Source organism: Rhinolophus ferrumequinum, chromosome 10 (assembly GCF_004115265.2).
Source record: "Rhinolophus ferrumequinum isolate MPI-CBG mRhiFer1 chromosome 10, mRhiFer1_v1.p, whole genome shotgun sequence".
NCBI lineage: Eukaryota > Metazoa > Chordata > Mammalia > Chiroptera > Rhinolophidae > Rhinolophus > Rhinolophus ferrumequinum.
The window spans coordinates 25,182,857-25,203,844 of record NC_046293.1 but is presented as its reverse complement, the minus strand read 5'-3'; the positions used below and the strand labels follow the sequence as shown (position 1 = coordinate 25,203,844).

General features: G+C 34.9%; 1 protein-coding gene across 1 annotated transcript in view; it reads left to right on the top strand.

Annotated features, from left to right (window-relative positions):
• The first annotated feature begins 6,746 nt into the window (after window positions 1-6,746).
• The window catches only part of A2M (alpha-2-macroglobulin), a 36,068-nt gene continuing 21,826 nt past the window's right edge, over window positions 6,747-20,988 (top strand). Inside the window, exons 1-13 of the mRNA XM_033116737.1 lie at window positions 6,747-6,918; window positions 9,238-9,421; window positions 10,355-10,514; window positions 10,674-10,726; window positions 12,325-12,345; window positions 12,623-12,791; window positions 13,241-13,325; window positions 14,667-14,787; window positions 15,519-15,633; window positions 15,778-15,887; window positions 17,697-17,858; window positions 20,153-20,380; window positions 20,635-20,698. Coding sequence (XP_032972628.1) covers window positions 6,833-6,918; window positions 9,238-9,421; window positions 10,355-10,514; window positions 10,674-10,726; window positions 12,325-12,345; window positions 12,623-12,791; window positions 13,241-13,325; window positions 14,667-14,787; window positions 15,519-15,633; window positions 15,778-15,887; window positions 17,697-17,858; window positions 20,153-20,380; window positions 20,635-20,698 — 1,558 coding nt within the window. The 5' untranslated portion in view covers window positions 6,747-6,832. The remainder of the gene's footprint in view (window positions 6,919-9,237; window positions 9,422-10,354; window positions 10,515-10,673; window positions 10,727-12,324; window positions 12,346-12,622; window positions 12,792-13,240; window positions 13,326-14,666; window positions 14,788-15,518; window positions 15,634-15,777; window positions 15,888-17,696; window positions 17,859-20,152; window positions 20,381-20,634; window positions 20,699-20,988) is intronic.

Here is a 20,988-nt window from a genome sequence, read left to right as displayed (position 1 = left end):
GTCACAGTCCTAGCCAGAACAGTTAAGCAAGAAAAAGAAGTAAAAGGCACCATATTAGAAAGGAAGAAATAAAATTATCTCTGTTTACAGATGTTATGATCATATATATATATATATATAACTACACACACACACACACACACACACAAACAATTATTGAAACTAATAAAAAAATTCAGTAAGGTTGTGGGATATAAAAATCAGTGTGCTTCTATACACTAAAAACAACCTATCTGAAAGAAAATTAAGAAAACAATTCCACTTACAATGGCACCAAAAAGAATAAAATACTTAGGAATAAATTTAACCAAGGAGGTGGAAGATCTATATACTGAGCTACAAAACATTGATAAAATAAACTTTAAAAACACAAATAAATGGAAGGACACGCTGTGTTCAAGGATTGCGACTATTAATATTGTTAAAATGTCCATATTTCCCAAAGCGATCTATAAATTTAATGTAACCCCTATCAAAATCCCAATAGTAGCATTTTTTGAAGAAATAGAAAAATTAATCCTAAAATTCACTGGGGACTACAAAAGACCCCAAATAGTCAAAATAATTGTGAACAAGGAAAACAAAGCTTGTGGTATTATACTGCCTGATTTAAAAACATATTACAAAACTATAGTAATCAAAATAGTATGGCACTGGCATAAAATAGGACATAGAGACTAATAGAACAGAATAGAGAGCCCAGAAAATAACCCCTCCATATATGGTCAACCGATCTTCAACAGGAGTGCCAAGAATACACAATGGAGAAAAGATAATCTCTTCAATAAATGGTGTTGGGAAAACTGGATTTACACATGTGTTAACCTTAAAAATAAAAAGTGGCAGGCAACAAGTATTTATCTGAGATCAAAAAATAGCTATTCAGGAAGCACTGTTTCAGGCAGAAACCTAGTGTTCTGATTATGGGGTGAAGGCAAAGGGGGTTTATTTTTAAAAGAAAGAAAATAATTACACAAGTAGAAGAAAGGAATTTCTATTGATGCTAATAAGCTAAGTTGTTCTTTAGCTATATATGGCTATTCACTAATTCTAGAGAATGTTTATAATTAGCCCTCGTAGTCAGGTAGTCTGCTTTCCTGTTAGCTTTACAAACAGTTGTTTGGAAGACAATGCTCTAGCCCAGTCAAAAGGTTATTTTGCCCACTTTAAACATTCCAAATGTTCCAGGAGTAAAACATATAATGCAGTTCCTCTGGAATATCTGCCCAACTCCATTTTAAAATTGCTCCACTTATGCCAACTTTTCACATATGCAAAAGAATGAAATTAAACCCTTATCTCACACTACATACAAAAATCAGCTCAAAATGATTTAAAGATTTAACTTTAAAACCTGAAACAATACAACTCTTAGAAGAAAACAAAGGGGAAAAGCTTGCAAACATTTGACTGGGCAATGATTTCCCAGATATGACACCAAAAGCACAGACATCAAAGACAAAAATAGACAAATGGGATTACATCAAACTAAAAAGTAACTGCACAGCAAAAGAAACAATTAACAAAGTGAAAAGGCAACCTATGGAATGAGAGAATGTATTTGCTCATTATATATCTGAAAAGGGGTTAATATATAAAATATGTAAGTAACTCATATAGCTCAAAAGCAAAACAAACAAACAAACAAAAAACCAATAACCTGACTTTAAAATGTGCAAAGGATCTGAATAGATATGTCTCAAAAGAAGACATACATATATATATGAAAAGGTGCTCAGCATCACTAATCCTCAAGGATTAGTCATGTTGATAGAAGGTAACTGGCAGTCATTTAGAAAGGCAACGTGACAATAGCTATAAAAAGTTTTAAATGCATATACTCTTTGACATAGCAAATTCACAGTACAGTTTCATTACACAAAAATAATTTTACATGTCCAAAAGTATGTGTATGGAAGAACAGTCATTGAATGCTATTGTTTGTAGTAAACTGTTTTAAGTCAGGCACTAATTCCTCTGTATCACAAGGCAGAATCCAGTAAAATAGATTTTGTGTGAATATCAGTATACTTTAGAAAACTAAAGGACCAAATGGATTTTAATTTAAAAGATAAAACACTGAACTCTTTGATAATTTTGAGAAACTATGGCAAGCATATTGTTTGAATAGAAATAATCTGAGGGTTTGTTATGCTTTTTATCTCTGTACATTCAAATATTTTTCTCATTTAAGATTTTAAAAGGGGATTAATGAGATAGCACAAATGAGAACACTCTGATCTTTGAGCACATCTCTGGGGATACCTATTTGCCTTTATCTCAGGCAGAGATAAAGCAAATACACTCTCTGATAGAGTAAATATCCAATGCCATTAACCAAGCTTTTTGGTTTTGATGGTGATTAATATATAACCAGCTGAAATGTCTGAAATATCCCTCATTATCATTACCATTAGGAACTACACCAGCCTAAACCTTCTCTTTTCTCAGCCAAAGAGAACGAAATGTAACAATTGGTGCTCTTGGAGATGATCCATTCAGTTTCTGGCAAGCTCTACAACAGTACAAGGGAAAATATTTTTTTCCATTTATTTTTATTAAGGCCCATATACCTCCTACTCCTATTTTTTTCTCAATTTCCTAAGAATCCTCCTTTGCTCTTAATGGCGTGTGTTTTCCTGCCTTTTGTTCCCTTACTTTGTTTTCCGTGAACTTCCTTTCTACTTTTCTCTTCCTTTTCTCTCTTACCCGTTCACCTTAACTTTCTAACAGTAAATTTTTGCTAAATCCTTCAAAGTTGTACAGATCTTGTCCAATTCGTGTCTCCTCTTTTCTGTCAAGGACTTGTTTACTCAGGTAACATAACTTTATTGATTTGGATGCCGTCGTATACCAAGGCCCAGACCAGGTATGAAATAGAGCTCTTCCTCACTCATAAAGATTCAAAATATATTAATTTTCACCAATAGTCAGGTGTACAGTTTTAAAAGCTCTGTTACATCTAGCATCGTGTGTAAAACCACCCCATGAAGGTGATAATACACATATTATTATCCCCTTACTTTTTGGCAAGAGGCTCAGAGCAGTTAACCAGTCAAGTTACCCAGGCTAAGAACCAGGACTCAGGTGTCCCGACACCTGATCCAGTCATTTTTTCCCCTCCAGCTCATTTTCCTTCTTCCCAAAAAGAGTAAGCTCTATCCTGGTGAAAGGAGCACTTCAGATCTAACGTTTATCTTTATCTATGATTATATTGAAATGGTGTCACTTCTCCTGAGGATAACTCCTCCATCCACTTTATTAATACATCCACCTCACTCATCCTCAAAGTCCTTTCTCTTGGGATTGTCGCTTCTCACTCCACAATGTCCAACCTGTCCCCTTTCATTTGATCCTCCCACTCAGCATTTATAGAAGCAACACTTCATTTAAACTTGTTCAATTCTCTCTCCTCTTAAAGAAACCTCCCTCTCAGCTCAACATCTCTGCCCTATCGTTCTCCTCCCCTTCAGACAAATTCTGGGACATTGGTTCCAGGTCTTCACAAGCTGCAATCACGTGTCTGTCCTACAGACACTGAAACAGCTGGGTTCCAATGTGCTTCTTGTCTCTAAATCCAGCAGAATAATGGTCATTCAACCTGTTATTTGATTTCACAGTAGCATTTGAGATGACTAGACAGGGATTTAAGCCATAACAATCTTTACTGATCATCATTGTAATTTATGACAAGGAACCAAATGAATGTTATTAATGTTATTGGTCCACCTCCTACTTTAAGTAACTAATCTTACGAATAAGTGTTTAGTTATGTCTAGATTCTTAAGAACAATTGAAGTTCTATTTTGAATTAACACATTATAAAATCATGCATACTTTTGAAATGATTTTTTTTTTATTTTATGTGGTATTAACATTGATGTCTTGGCATAAAGCCCCAATCACTCTGACTAGTAAAAATCTTTTCCTAACTATTCTTTTCTTAAAATTGTCCCTTCTTTGGGACAGAGTTCCCACCCTTTCCTGGTTGTTTCTCTCTCTCTCTCTGTCTATCCCTATCTCTATCTCTATTTCTATCTCTCCCTTCTTGTTCCATTTCTGTGCCCCTGCCCATCACTTAGACACTGGTGTTTCTTAAGGTGCTATCCTGGGCTCTTTCTCTTTTTATCAGCATATGCTATGTCAGTATTATCATCTATTTTCATGGCATCAGCTTTCCCAATAAGCTGATAAATCTTTAATCTGTATAAGTAGGCCAGATCTCAGTAAACTGGTGGTGTTCAGATTGCTTTCACTTTAACCTACAATAACAAAGGTTGTTCATTAGTTCACAATGTAATACTGTGATCACATTTTCACAAAGTATATATTTTTTACATTGTAACCTAGGACAGTCACAGTTAAGGATAAAGATGATCAGATAGAGATAGTAATAAAGAAAGAGAAATGATACTAGTTAGGATACAAGTTTTACTGCTCTAATAAATAGATCTCGAAATGCAATAGCTTAAATAAGAAGTATTTTTCCTTAAGTGAAAGTATAGGCTACAATGGCCTTTGGATGATTTAGGGACTCAGACTGTGTCATGCATGATATTCTGCCTTTCTCATCACATGGCTTCCATCTTATGTAGACCATACAATAGAAGCTCTGACTACAGTGATCATGTCTACATTCCAGCCAGCGGTCAGGAAGAGGGAGTAGCACAGAATCTAACCCATCCTTTGTAAGTCATGAACTGAAGGCGGCCTACATCACTTCCACTCACACTCCACTCACCAGGACTTAGTCATACGCAATACTGACTTCCAGAAAGAAATGAATGTTTTTAGCTAGACAGTGCCTAGCTTAAACTCAGGAGCTATAGCATGAAAGATACAATTGGAGAAGGGGCAATAGAACACAACCAACAGTTTCTGCTGAAACTATGTGCAACAGATGTTTCCAAACTCACTGTTTCTGTTTGATACACTATATTTTCTATTTTATTATATTATATTTTTTTATTTGCATCCCTTGATTTATTCCTTTATTGTTTAGTGTCCCATTGCCAACTTAAACTTTGAATAAAAGTTGACATTTCTGCAGTGTGCAAGGTGAAAGAATTGCAGGAATGCAGTGAAAACATTAAACAATTAAAACATCATAATATGTAAGAGGGTAATTTTAAACGTTTGATGAAAACTCATTTTCTGCTTGAATTTGAATAGAAAAATTAATTGCCCCACTATTTTTTTCGTAAAACCTTGGTCATGACTCACTAATCATGATATCATAACTCACTATGGACGGTGACCTATATTTGAAAAACATTGCTCTAAACCTACTATGTCAAATATAGTAATCAGTAGCCACATGAGCAACTGAAAACTTGAAATGTGTCTAATCTAAATTGATAGGTGCTGTAAGCGCAGAATCCATACCAGATTACAAAGACGTAGTACAAAAAAAAAATGTAAAGTATCTCATTAACAATTTTTACATTGATTAAATGTTGAAATTATAATATTTTAGATATACTGAGCTACATAAAGTACATTATTAAAATTAATCTGTTTCTTTTTGTTTTTTAATGTGACTACCAGAAAATGTAAATTTACATAGGTGACTCATATTTATTTTTATTAGACCTCACTGCTGTAAGCTCTAAATGCAAATGTTAAACTCTCAATGAATATTAATACTTGTATCCCACTAGCACTTTCTAAAACTAAACTCTTTATCTTTCTAACCCTCAGCTCTCTGTCCTCCTCCTGTTCCCATCCTGTGTTTCCTGTTTCACTCAGTTAAAAGCAACACAATTCATTCAGTAACCAGACAGGAAAATTGAAAGGCACGTTATCCTTTATCCATCACATTCATATATTCAGTGGATACTATAATTTTACCTCTTAAATATGATATACATCAACCTCTTTCCAAACTCATTATGAATACCCTAGTTCAAAACACCATCGTCTCTCACCTACATAACTGCCATTCCATCTCCATGATTTTGCATGATACTGTCCCTACCAGGTACAATAAATACTTATAGAACAACCAAATAGATGGATGATTGAATGGATGGATGAAACAGTTTATATGACTAAAGATTGGTAAGGACCAGCATATTTAGAAGTCAGTAACAAAAATGGTTTATATAGTAGATGGTAAAGGCAACTGGGATCCCTGTTAGGCACAGTAGGTCAAAGCTTATTTATGAGGTCTGTCTACTTCTCCTTCCCTCTTCTCACTTTCTTAATACAGGAAAATGTTTTCAATTATCATTTTTCCAGGGCCTAGCTCTTCACCTGCAATCCAGTAATATCCCTAAAGTCTAAAATTTATTAGTCTAATCCAGTATCATTTCCATAGAGGATTACTGAATTCTGAAACCACTTCAACATTTACGGTAGGCTACTGACTTGCAGTAAAAAATCTATTTTGAGCCTGTCCAGTATTGCTTAAATTGTAGCTTCCCTTACTAACTATTCATGCAAGAGATGTGAGAAAAGGCATAAAAGATTTTGTGGAGGGGAGAGTAAGAGAGAAAAAGGTTTGAAAAGCTGATCAGCTGCATTATAGTAAAACCCAGAGAAAGTGAGCATTTATGGGATATGGATTTTATCCCTCCAGGAATTCTATTTAGCTGGCTGGGAATTAACCTTGACTGTAATTAGGCCCCTGAGAGCAATGACCCTTCCAAAAAGTTTAGAGACTTCTCCTTTGTTTAGACACATTGTGGGGGTGGAACTTCCTGCTTGCTCAGAGAGCAATATAAAACCCAGTTGCTTATAAAACCCCTCTGAAGAATGCTTCAAACCAGACCTACTGCAGGGAGTAGGGTACAATACAGTCTGGTCTCCTCTGGCCCCTTCACCCTGCAGCATGGGGAAGGACAAACTCCTTCATCCAAGTCTTATTCTCCTCCTTCTGATCTTTTTGCCTACAGATGCATCAGTCTCTGGAAAACCGTGAGTTTCACATAGAGCATAAACTTAGAGTCCTTTCTTTATTTTTTGCTGCTATGAATTGGAATACTCTGTGCAGCAACCACTTTATATATCTGTTATAAACTCCTGCTTGATTCATTAATATGCAGTTTTAAGTGTTAAAAAAAAGAGTCCTTTCCTCTATTTCAGGTTCTCCTCGGTATTATTCATTTCTCTTTCCTATAATACTATCAATTTCTTATCTCTAAGGTCTCTTCCAATAATGAGATTTCATAAGTCTGGTTTATTCATTTTTCACTTATTCTTAACCATTTTTTTTCCAATTCTCTGGATCTCTGAATTTCTAAATTCTCTGGGGATACAGAAGGACTATCTAAGGAAAATTGGAAATTAATATGTTTAAAGGAATGAATTTTTAGTTCCTCACATTCATATTAACCTGCTTGAGGCCATGCTATTTATTTTTTCTTACCTCCCCTTACTTAATTGCCCACCTTTCACTTAATAAAAGAAAGACAGACCTCTCCCTCAATCAGATATCACCATGGAGCATTGTCTTGGAGTATAAAAATCTTTAGGGTGCCAAAGAAAGGAACAATTTGAAATATTGACATTGATGTTGAGAAAGCAAAGGATTCTAAGGATGGGGGAGAAAATCCTTTTGCAGATCATTTGGTGACAAGTTCTTTGTTTCAACAAAATTGATGGAAGATCTAAAGGAAATACCAGCTCATAGATAATTAGAAGTCATTCTTGATAATAGGGCACTGGGTGATTTTTGGCATGTGATGCAGAGGTGTTACAAGAACTGATAATAATGATATAACTGCTTTATCTGTCATTTATTTACTTTTATGTTAATAATTTTTCATGTCACTTACATCTACACAAACCAAAAATAGCAACAGAATTAATGTTAGGCTTTGTTTAATTCTTACAATAAGGACTATCCATCCATGGATATATAAAAACAGCTCATCATTTTTTAAAAGTGTGCTTCAAAAGTATTCTGATTTTATATCTAATACGTATGAATTATAATTTGTCATATATTTATTTTGTTTTGATCAGTTGTATATGAGTAAGACTTTTGAAAATAATTCAATCCAGAAGAAAATGTTCAACATTTATAATGTTATGGTCACATTAAATTTAAGAGTTAAAATTAAATTTATATACCCACATATAATATTATATATATATATATATGTACATTTATGTATATACTTGTTATTAAAGGAAGAGTGATCCATAAAGTATTTTGAAGCATAAAAATCTTAGTATAAACTTCTGTGTGGTTAGTGGCATGAAAATTTAAGTTTAAGGAGAAAAAAAAAGAAAAGATGTTAAATTACTGATCATTATGAAAAGAATATGTTGATGTATTTTAAAAAATAATTTATATTGGATATCATATCACTATGATATTTAAAATTCCCTGGGAAACTTATACAAGAGTAATACAAGTTTTAACTTAAAATAGCATCATAAATAATATCTTTTGCTATTATTTATACTTGTGATAGAAAAAATAGATGTCTCCTTAAAATATGTAAGGAATACATACTGTCTAAAAATTATTTTGAGAGTTCTGTGAGCAAAAATGTTTGAAAACTACAGGTCAAAAAAATTATATATGAGGGTACTGGGAAAGTTTCTGATTTGCTCATGAGTTATCAAGACCCAAAATTCAATCACTAGAAGGCCATTTTTGAGTGGAACTATTGTCTAGTCATGAGTTGAAAGGCAAATATTTAAAATGTAAACATCAGGGTTAGGTAACACACTAAGGTTTCAGTAGTTGCTTGTCACAACTGAGACTTTAAACTAATGTCTCACTTGCTTTAAGCCTCAGATTGCACATCTGTAAAGTGGAAAACAAGTACTTGCCATACCATTTTCACAGGGCTATTGAATATATAAATATACTCAATGAAAGTTCTGCAAATTGATTGGTTTCTGTAGTGTCCCACCTGAAAGCTTGTTTGCTTTTTACACGAATCCCAATGTAAAATAGATTTACAATATATAATTAGCATATTTTTAATTTGAGTTCAGATGCTTACATTTTTGGGGTTCCTTACAGTAAGGTATACCTACAAATTTTAACCTATGTAAGGCTTACTTCAAGCAAAATGTTCGCTGCCATGGTACTCATGATGAACTGGGGAATAATTCTCATATGTGCCATTCAAAAACAAAGATTAATTTTATCCTCATCAATGTCTTCTCTTGGTATAGAACTAATGAGAGTAACAATAATTTTGAAGGAAAGCAGTGCTGTTGATAACAATGCCTTTCCTCCTACACTCTCCTCTGACTGGACTCCCCCATTTCCAGACAGTATATGGTGCTTGTCCCCTCTCTGCTCCACACTGAGACCCCTGAGAAGGGCTGTGTCCTTCTGAGCCATCTGAATGAGACGGTGACAGTAAGAGCTTCCTTGGAATCTCTCAGGGAGAATAGGAGTCTCTTCACTGACCTGGTGGCCGAGAAGGACTTATTCCACTGTGTCTCCTTCACTGTGAGTATGACTGACTTAATATACTTAGTTCTATTGGTCAGGGTCCTAGAGATCGAGAGTTCAGCCAAGACAAGGCTTTCAGAGGCTGTCAGGGACTCCAGGAAGGAATCTAAATGTAGCAACTAACTGTAGAAATTAAGAAGCAATGCATAAATTTCCAACCATGGGAAGCAAATACTTACAGCATATTAAAAATCAACTTAGAAATTAATAAAGAAAAACTATTATGTAGTCACACAATGGAATATTACTAAACAGCATAAATGAATAAACTACTAATGCACACACACACACACAAAATCAACTTAATGATCAAAGAAAATTCCTACTAGCCAGTAAAAGAAGCAATATGCACTAGACAAAGGGAAAATGTGACTTCTCCTTAAAATTAAAATGGGAAGATATTAATAAAACAAATTATGCCAATACTCAACATGAGCCTCAGTGGTGGGCTGACAGGAATACATCACCCCATACTCTCTAAGAGAGAAAGTTGTAGAAATTATGATGATCCAACAACTCTTCAGTGTTACTCATATGTAAAATGCTTATAACCTGCAGCAATAAAATATTGTGATTTTCTTTCTCATAACTTTAAAATATGCTTCTACCATGCACTTTTATCACATTCCAACTTGGGAAAGTTCAGTATGTAATTGAACTGAGACTGTATTGGCTGATCTATAAGGTGATGTGAGTCTCACTTATGATTTTTCTGATCTTACTGATCTATTTTCCTTCATCTTGTGTTCTCTCTTCCCATTTGTAAAATGACAGAAGTAACTCCTTTCCATGCCAATTTTCCCTGGTAAGAATGAGGGAGAGAGGTTAAGTAGGAGCGGCAAGATCTACAGGGAAGAGTGGAACAGGGTGGGAAGGGAACGTGGAAGACTGAATGGATTCTCAGAATCTCTCCTGGGACCTGTATTTCAGGTACCAAGATCTTCATCCAATGAAGAGGTAATGTTCCTCACTGTCCAAGTGAAAGGACCAACCCAAGAATTCAAGAGGCGGACCACAGTGTTGGTTAAAAACCATGAGAGCCTGGTCTTTGTCCAGACAGACAAACCCATCTACAAACCAGGGCAGACAGGTAAAAGGAGGCCTACAGTTAGGACTACTTCAACAAGGAAAGATCTTCTTCTCCTGCCTATTCCCCAGTCAAAAGCCCTGTAATCCTTGTTCCATAATAATTTGTCTTACCAACCTAGTTTAAGATTTCTGGGACTCATGGAAAATATTTCTGTTTCAGTGAAGTTTCGTGTTGTATCGCTGGATGAAAATTTTCACCCCCTGAATGAGTTGGTGAGTCCCTAATATCTATATAGAATCATTATTATCTGTATAAACAGGCTGGAAACCTGTTTCTGGCATTGGGGGAGGACCAGATAGAAGAAGAATCTGGTATTGATAACAGTACTTTCTGGCATTACAATACTGCAAGATACTCATTTAAAACAGTATCACAGCAATAAAGTAGTCAATCCTCTCTATCTTGGTACTGGTACTTAGTTGTCACCCAATTAAATGTACTCTTTGGAAAGTTCTCAATTAGGCAAATTAGAAAGATATTTTGAGCAATAGGCACACTAAACCATCAAACTATCAAATAACTTAAGTTCAAGTAACTTTTCAAAGATATAGAATTTTGCAAAACACACCTACCAAAACCTCTTCTATAAAGGAAGATGAGTGAAATGAATGTTTGTTTCTGCGGACTAACACTTGATATTTATGATAAGAAACAACTCTTTCAATTTCAATGGCTATATCTAACCAAAGTTTTAATTTTTCTTTTCCAAATCTATTCCTCCACTACATTTTCCTCTCTTAAAAAGGGGCAATATTTTTCTTCTGGCTCCTAAAACAAAAGATTATGGCATAGTCCTCACTTGTTCTCTTTCTCTCACTCCCACATCCACATCGTCAGAAAATCATGTTAGATTAAAATGTATCCAGACTATTTCTTACCACCTGCATACCACAGCCTCGTCCTGGGCAATATCCCCTCTTAAGAGGCTATTGCAATAGTCTTGCAACTGGTCTCCTGGTTTCTACTTTCACTCCTCTATCTAAAAATCAAGCACTTCATTGTTCACTCTATCAGCTTAATCCTGCTTTATGTTATCTTGGTATTTACCCACTACCTGATAGATATAGATATATAGATACAGATGAAAATGGATATCAAATACATAGATATCTCAAACACAAATCAACTTATATATCTCAAATAAATATACATCAAATATACATATCTCATGTATATTTCAAAGATGTGTGTATACATATATATACCTACATGTATATTTCTTATGTATCCATTCCTATTAGAATGTAAACTCCATAAAAGCAGATGTATTATTCTTTTGTTCATTGTTATATTCTCAGCGCCTAAAATGATACACAGCAAATGGCAGGCACTCAATAAACAAATACTAATTTTTAAAAATTAATAAACATTGATAATAGAGGAGCTATTCCCTCCTTATTCTTGGAATTACCTAAGAATTCTGTGATACATCTTAATATTTGGGTCTGAACACGGTTACTTATAGTTCCGTTAGTGTTTATTTCTCAATCTGTAGAATTTCATAGCAAAGGAGTGTTCTTCACTGGGATGCTGTAAGCAATGAAATAATGTTAGTAAATCCCATTCCTAATGAATGGCAGAACACATATGCATTTGTTGCTCTGAGCCTAGAAAGTTCTTAACATTATGTGTTAATTGCTTATAATAGATTAATAAAAAGTTGTGTAAAACTTAACCTGGAATTTGTGTGTGCGTGTGTGTGTTTTACTACAGATAGAGTTATTCTCCGTAAAGCTGTCTCGCTTATAAATCAGAACTGAGAATATTTGAGAACAATTCTAAACTCCTTCCTTTCTCTTCTGTCTTTCAGATTCCACTAGTATACATAGAGGTAAGCAAAATGAAACATTCCATAAGTTGATGTAAAGTAATACATTTAAGGAAAATGTTCTTATTTGAGTGGTTCTTACAATATTCCAGAAACTTGTCCTTAAAGGAGAAGCTTTCAAACTCATATAGTGCTAAATGGTTCTACTCATCTCCCCTCCCCACCACTCATCACCATCTCGTTTTTCCTCATTGTGGATGATATAAGAGTTTCCATAGATTTCCTTTATTTTCTTTAATGCTCTAGGCTCTTTTGTAAGTTACAATTAATGTATCCATAGGACCCCAAAGGAAACCGCATCACACAATGGCAGAAACTCAAGTTAGAGAGTGGCCTCAATCAATTGACCTTTCCCCTCTCATCAGAGCCATTTCAGGGCTCCTATAATGTGGTGGTACAGAAGGAATCAGGTGGAAGGACAGAGCACCCCTTCACCGTGGAGGAATTTGGTATGGATTATAAAATATGATGGACGATTTTTCTTTGTAGTTAAACATCTGAGGCCTAGAATTTGAACTTATTTGGAGTCCTTTCATTTCCCATGGGTGAAATTAAGTTTGGAGTAGAACCAATTACATCTAACTCTAATGAGGACCATCAGTGATTTGTGACTGGGACTTCATATAACTTATTTATTTTCATAGCAATTTTTAATTTCCAAAAAATGTAAAATATCTTTGTTCCAGTGTAGTCTTCCATAATTCATTAAGGTTACAGTGATTTATCACAGTCCTGCAACCAGAATCTCCATTTGAGAGCAAGGTAGATATATTAGAGAAGAGAGCTACTTTTTCAGCAGCCTAAAATGTTATTAGGAAATTGTTACAGAGAACCTGAAAATACTAATTCCCCAAAATTGGAAAACCAATCACTAACTTCCTTTATCTCCAATCAACAGTGCTTCCCAAGTTTGAAGTCCAAGTAACAATGCCAAAGATAATTACTATCTTGGAAGAAGCAGTGAATGTGTCAGTGTGTGGCCTGTGAGTTTACACTTTTTTAAATCTTTTGAGGGGAATTACTTTAAGAAGACTCAGCACTGGGGATATTTTGGCTAGTTTTTCTAGGAGCAGTGGCAACACAAATAATTTAAATACATGAGAACACCCCATCTCTAGACCTCTCTAGACCTGTTGCTTTCCTACATTTCCTTCTTATTTTCTTACATGCCCTTATCAGCATTATTGTAACTATTGTGGTTCACGCAACTGTTCCTAAAGAGGCTATGCTACTAGGATTGTGAAAGCAATAAAGCTGCGTGTGTTCGCCATACTCGAACACACACACAAATGAGATAGGCTTGAAGGGTAGTGACTTTCCCTTCACCGGGTTGTGGAAGAAATTCAATCACCACCAGATTTTTTACCTGACTTTGCATACATGGTGGAAAAATAGCTTAGATTCAGAATCTATAGAGATAGACATATTACCAAAATCTCATCTAACACATTGGTCTACCTAAGGAATGTTACATACCTCTCTGCACTGCCATTTTTACTAGACGAAACTGGACATGATCTCTCAGTATGGTCCTTTCCAATCTTGAAAATTCGTATTTCCAGGATCTTATCTTCCCATCTCCAGTACCCCAGCAGCAGCACTAGCAGAAAGAGCAGAGAGTGATGAAACCAGTCTTGCCTGAAAACCACATATGTAAAGCACCCACTATTTAGCTGGTTCCCTGCCCTAGCACTGTCTCAGAGTAATGGCCACCAAGTTCCTGGTCCCACATAATTGGTGAGCCAATACTTTTGCAAATAGGGATATAGAGGAAGGAAGGAAATAGAGAAAGAAACAAATATCCTGGAAATCACAGCAATTACCAATGACATATTTATGGCACAATCACATAGTTGTAAAAAGTAAACAAGTAAAATTCTATATAAATAGAGATGGCTACACATGGGGAGAGGATGATGGAAGGAGAGATGCCATCATATTAATAATTTGTATTCGTAGGTAGAATTGAGGGTGTTTGTTTCTTTGTTTTGTTAGTGTTGTTTTTTTTCTCTTAAGAACAGGTATAGCTTTAGTAAAACAAAAGATAGTTTTTAAGATTAAACTGAAAATTAAAAGTTAAAAAAAAGACATGATAAAAGAAGACTGTAGTAAATTTCAGCATGTTGCACTGGAAAATTCTAAAAGAGAAGAAGTGTCATTACTTAACTGTGTTCAACACTGTTTAAGCCCTGCAGATGGGGAAGTATAGATTAGAGGGATGTACAGAGCGTAAATATACTGTAGCTAAAAGAGGACTATAAATAGGTAGAAAATGGGGATATTCAATGTCTTCTTTGATTCATTTGGCAATGTTTTTATGACAGATACACATATGGGAAGCCAGTCCCAGGATATGTGACTATGAGCATGTGCAGAAAGTATAATAATCCTTCCCATTGCTTTGGTAAAGAGTCAGAAGCTATGTGTGAAATTTTCAGTCAGCAGGTAGGTGGAAAACTCTTTCTTCTAGCAACTTACAACCAAGGCATTGTTAATAAGCAGTGAGTTACAACATCGTGCTAGCTAATTCAGGAAGAGAGCAATCTATAAGTGAATTCTATGCTAGCTACAGTAGTTTTCAAAAAATCAGCAACTTAGCACCATAGGAATTATTTATTTCTTGTAATTGTCCATTGTGTGCATTCTTGGTGCACCAAACATGCAGAATGATGGAAATTGAGCCAACTCCAATACTTGGTATCCAAAGCCACCTTCGGAGGGAAAAACATACCTCTTAACCACCTTGGCTGGGAGGATTGTCAGTTTTGCTCTTTCTATGAGCAAGAACTTGTCACGTATCTAGGCCCCACCTAGACACCAGGGAGGTAGGAAACACAGTCCCTAGATGGGTGGCCACTTCCCAGCCACAGCTATATACTAAGGGAGGAGAGCCAGACTTTGGTGAAGAGTTAGCTGCCTGTTAAAGTAAGTTTACTACAAAATTTTTAGGGCATTTCTATCTCATTCACTGTAGGGATTATCCTACTAAGGAATATACTAGTCAATTACAAACCAGATACTGTTGTGAAATATAATAATAATCCCTAGAGAATGGTATTGTGTTCTTATCATAGGAAATACCTAAGTTATGTTGCCCCCCACCAAATCCCATCAGATTAACTGACCACTGATTTGTCTAGTATTATGTTTTTGCATTTTATTTTATCCCTTCCTAGCTAAACAGCCAGGGCTGTTTCTCTCAGCAAGTAAACACCAAGGTCTTCCAGATGAAGAGACAAGGGTATAAAATGGAACTTGAAGTGGAGGCCAAAATCCGAGAAGAAGGAACAGGTTTGTGTACCACATGGGTGTGGGGGTAAAAGAGTGGGCATTTATTTATTTCCTTTGCCAAAGTATAAGTTGAAAGGGCGGTAGTATAAGAAGTTCAGGAAGATCATCCTTCCAAAAAAGAACTTTTTTCTTCTTCTTTTTCAGAGGTGGAATTAACCGGAAGAGGGTCCAGTGAAATAACGAGAACTATAACCAAACTCTCATTCGTGAAAGTGGACCCACACTTTAGACGAGGGATCCCCTTCTTTGGGCAGGTGGAGTATTTTTCAGCTCACAAATCAAACTGTGTATCATCACCTAATAAACGCAACATATTCTGGTAAAACTATACCTGACTTTTGTTACCTGTTGATTAATGTAACCAAAAGTATAAAATCACATGAAAATAAATCTGTTCCTCTGAAAATTTGTATATAAAATCTATAAAATCATTCTAAAGTACTAGCAAAATTAGAAGGTTTTTCTTTTTCTTTTTTCACTTTTGGAACAGCATTGTGTGATGTCGTTCAAACTCCTTTCCATGATTTACCAGGCAGTCTCAGATTCTTATATTTTCTCACAAGAATCTCAGAATTCATGGTAGCCACTCACATTAACCTTCTAACATTAACTTTGCATGGAAATGAGTGGGCAGGTGGCTTTAATTTTTATTTTGAAGCATAAAAGTTTCTGCTGCACTTAGTGCTCCTTTCAGGGGTGTTATAGTTACATTACTTTTTCTGTAACAGCAAGCATTCTTTTTAAAACTAGTACACATAGGGGTAAAATACTGCTATTTAAGGTTCCCGGCTTTTTAAAGTATAAATTTTCTCACAGATATACTAAAAACAATTCTATTGTTATTTTTCCATTATAAGCAGATGTGCAGATGGATCTTTCTGACTCCAGAAGTCTGAGATAAAAGTTGTATGTAACTTAATGTGTAATTACTGTGTATCATGTTCTTAATGGAAATAAGATTTAAACTTGGAGAGTGTAAAAGACAGAGGGACTAGACTTGACAAAGGAATGTTGGAGTAAATTTTAGAATATTTTGATTATGTTATGACAGCAGACATATTCAGAAACTTTGGTCAGTTCTTAAAATGCAAGTATAGTCTGTGTTTTTCAGTTCCTCAGAGGTATTATTGTACATTTTTGATATTTCAATTCTGTTAAATAATTACCCCATTAGTCATAAGACTCACCAAAAGAGAATGAATCAGAATTTGGTGTTTATCCTTCTCTTTGTACATACAGCTGACAGTTTGTTGGCAAACTCAGATTTTTGTTAATCAATTACAAATACTGATTCAATTTGCTGCTATGCTTCTTTCTACCATAAATAGCTTATACTGAAAAAGGATCACCATCATTACCGTCCAAACTGGACTACTCATCGCTGAGTTTAATATTAGCAATAATTTTACTTTAGGCCTTTATTTAACACTGTATGCTTCTCAATTTTACATTTTTCACATGGGAAATTCCTCATAAAATCTGCCTGCCTTCCAAAAAGTTGAAAATTTAGGCTGAAAAGCAGATATCATATATAAAACAAGTAGACAAATACCCAGAGCAATGTGCTAATTGCTTACTTGTACGATTACTATACTTCAGAACACTAATCCATAGAAAGTTAGTTGTCCCCCACACAGTAAGAGGAGCTTAATTAAATTTGTCTAGTGTGTTAAATTTTTCATTACTATATAACTCTTGTGCTCTGTGACTCTCCAATGGTACACAGCATTTCCAAAATATCTATAAAATACATTTTTCGGGTCACCTGGATTATCAGCTCCATCACTCTCTATCCCTTTACACTGTTTCATTTTTCTTCTTAGGACTGACTGCTACTAAATCAGTATGTATTATTTATGCATTTACTTAGTGTCTATCTCTTGCTAGACTCTAAGTTCAATGATGGGAGGAATTTTGTTTTGTTCAATGCTAGAGTCCCAATGCTTGGAGTCACGTTCAACATACAGGATGCACTCACTAAATAAACATTTCTGATAAAATGAAAATGTTTGGTACCTATTGGGTATTAGCCATATGACTGATCGATCACTTTTAATCTTCAGGTGCGCCTAGTAGATGGGAAAGGTGTCCCCATGCCAAATAAACTTATCTACATCACAGCAAGTGAAGCAAACTACGATTCCAATGCTACTACCGATGAGCATGGCCTGGTGCAGTTCTCCATCAACACCACCACCGTCACGGACACCTCCCTCAACATTAGAGTAAGTTTGCAAAGAAGTTACCAATGACATGAAGTAGCCTTGGAAAAATGGTTGCAACCTAACTGTGATGAAATTTCCAACTTGTTTTTAGTCCAATAGAGAGGGGAAAAACTAGAAATTAGAAACCAATTTAAGGTCAACTTTGAAAAAGTTGACTAAAAAGGAGTCTATATAGTTTTGAGATTAAGTGTGGGTTCTACTTGTGCATTATTGCTGGGAATATCAAATGGTGCAACTGCTATAGAAAACAGGATGGCAGTTCCTCAAAAAAATTAAAAATAGAACTACCATATGATCCAGTAAACCCACTTCTGGGACTAGAGCCAAAAGAATTGAAAGCAGGGTCTCAAAGGGATATTTGCACACCCATGTTCATAGTAGCACTATTTACAATAGCCACAAAGTGGAAGCAACCCAATTATCTATGAACACACAAATGGATAAGCAAAATGTGGTATAAGCATATAATTGAATAGTATTCAGCTTTAGGAAAGAAGGAAATCCTGTCACATACTATAACATGGCTGAACCTTGATGACATTATGCTAAGTGAAATAGCCAGTCACAAAAAAACAAATGCTATATGATTCCACTTATATGAGGTTTCTAAAGTAGTCAAAGTCATAGAAATAGGAAGTAGAATGGAAGGTGCCTGGGGCTGACGAGAAGGAGAAATGAAGTTGTTGTTTAATGGGTATAGAGTTTTAGTGTTCGAAGATTAAAAAAATTGGAAGATCTGTTGCACACGACTTAACACTACCAAACTGTACACTTAAAAATAGGCAAGATGGTAATTTTTGTTGTCTGCTTTTTACCACAGTTTTTTTTAAAAGGTGTGGGTTCCAAAATGACATAAATTAGATTAAAATCCTGACTCAACTCTTTTTAAGAGCAAATAACTAAAAAACTCTATACTTCATTTCTTTATCTGTACAATAGGTGCAATATTAGTACCTAGTTCTTGGGGTTGTTGTGAGGGTTAAATGAGATATTACATGTTAAAGTTTAAATATTTTACTTTAAATATTTAAAGTAAATATTATTTACTTTAATTATTATTACTATAAAATAATAATTTTATATTTAATTATTTAAATATTATTACTGTTAAATATTATTAACTATAAGATTTAAATTATAGTTAAATATTATTACTATAAATATAGTAAATATTTATATTATTTACTGTTAAATATTATTACTATAAAAGCCCATTTTAAGATCGTTTGCATTTAGTCTCAAATATATACACTCCATATTGTTCTTACTTCATTTTTGTACCACTTTTCTAATTTTCTCCAGACTTTGTCCATACCCACATAATTTGCTTTGCATGGCATATAGTCCTCTATTCATTAATGGAGATGTAGATATACATTTATAGATATATGGCTACATAATAAATATGACATAATAATATTGATGAAAAAACCCTGCTTCTTAGCATTTTTTCATATAAATAGAAAAAGGAATAAATAATTTATTGATTCAGATTTAAAGAGTTGGCATAAAAGCCCATACCTCTAATAACTGAAAATTAAATATTTACTCATTTATTCAATCAAGAAGTATCTCAAATACTTTCTATGTGCTAGGCACTGTGCTAGTCCCGAAAATGAAAATATTATTTTTAAATGCTCCCTCTTTTGATGATCATTTATATGTTATGATTATAACATACATTGAGATAGGAACAAAGTGTTTTGCTGATACAAGGATTCACTCATGCCACTTGGGAAGTGGCAGGAGGCATTAAAAAGAATCAGCCTAAGACAGTCCAGGAGAGGTGGACTTCAGTCAACTCACCAACTCAACATGTGAACCAGTTGTTTACAAAAAATGTTCTCAGACCCCTAAGATTTCAATATTGCCTTTACTCCTGATACCTATCTGAAACCTATCACAAATGAAGCATTAACTTTCTGAAATGCAATTCTTCAGTTTCTAGAAATTATTCAGTCTCCTCAATGAGGTTTTATAGCTCCAGTGTCTGTCTGCATAGTAAAGTGGGCAAAGAAATGTCAAGCAAGCTAATCAGAGCAAAGGATGCCTCCCTTTGTGCTCTTCAAAAATATAAATACCAACTCAAGGAGCCTCATCAGTGTAAACGCATAAACCATGCCACAATGCAGATAAACAAAATAAAGGGGCTCTTCTCTCTCACTTTTTACTGTGGAGCAAAAGATTTTTAGGTACTAGTTTAGGTAGGACAGTAAACTAATGCAGTTTTGTGAGAACACTGATTCTCTACGAGGTATAACCTATAAAATAATACTGTTTTTCTAATTCATTAGGTCAAACACAAGGATAATAGTAGATGTCATAGCTACGAATGGCTGTCAGAAGAAAATGAAGAAATTTATCACACTGCTAATCATGTATTCTCCCCAAGCAAGAGCTTTGTCCACCTTGAGCCCATGCCTCGTGAACTGCCCTGCGGCCAAACTCAGACAGTCCGAGTCCATTATGTTCTGAATGGACAGGTCCTGCAGGAGCTGAAGGAGCTCAAGTTCTATTACCTGGTGAGAAGGAAGATCACTACATTGACTCATCTGTAGACAAAAGCTCTCTCTGGGACAAAGATTTATGAAACTCTTTAAATATCACGACTTTGAAAGTCTGTTTCTCTTTTGAAATTTTGACTTCACCTAGGGCTAATTATTGCCAGCAGGGGTGCAATAAAACAAGCGTATCACACGGAAGACTAGACTTGTGGTAATTTTCTGTCAGGTAAATTAAATTCTTTTTCATATCTTTTTTTTCCGTTTTCTGGCAGATAATGGCAAAGGGAGGCATTGTCCAAACGGGGACTCATGTACTGCCTTTGGAGCAGGGAGACAGTGAGTATTTCCGTAATTCCACATTCTTCCCCCATTCTGACACATTCAATCTTACACTGCAGAAATACCAGGAAGAGTTTCAAATAAAGAGAGGTAATTTCCATCTAACCACAATAAAGAAGTTGAAGGGAGAAAGCAATGCTTCTTTTCTTCACCCTTTAGCAAATTTTTCTTTTCTTTCAGCATATTTTGTGCAGATTATTTAAAATGTAGATGTAGTGGTTTTATAATCCATGCTTATTCCAAATTTTTAAACCATAAATATTCATGGATCATCTTTACAAAATGTT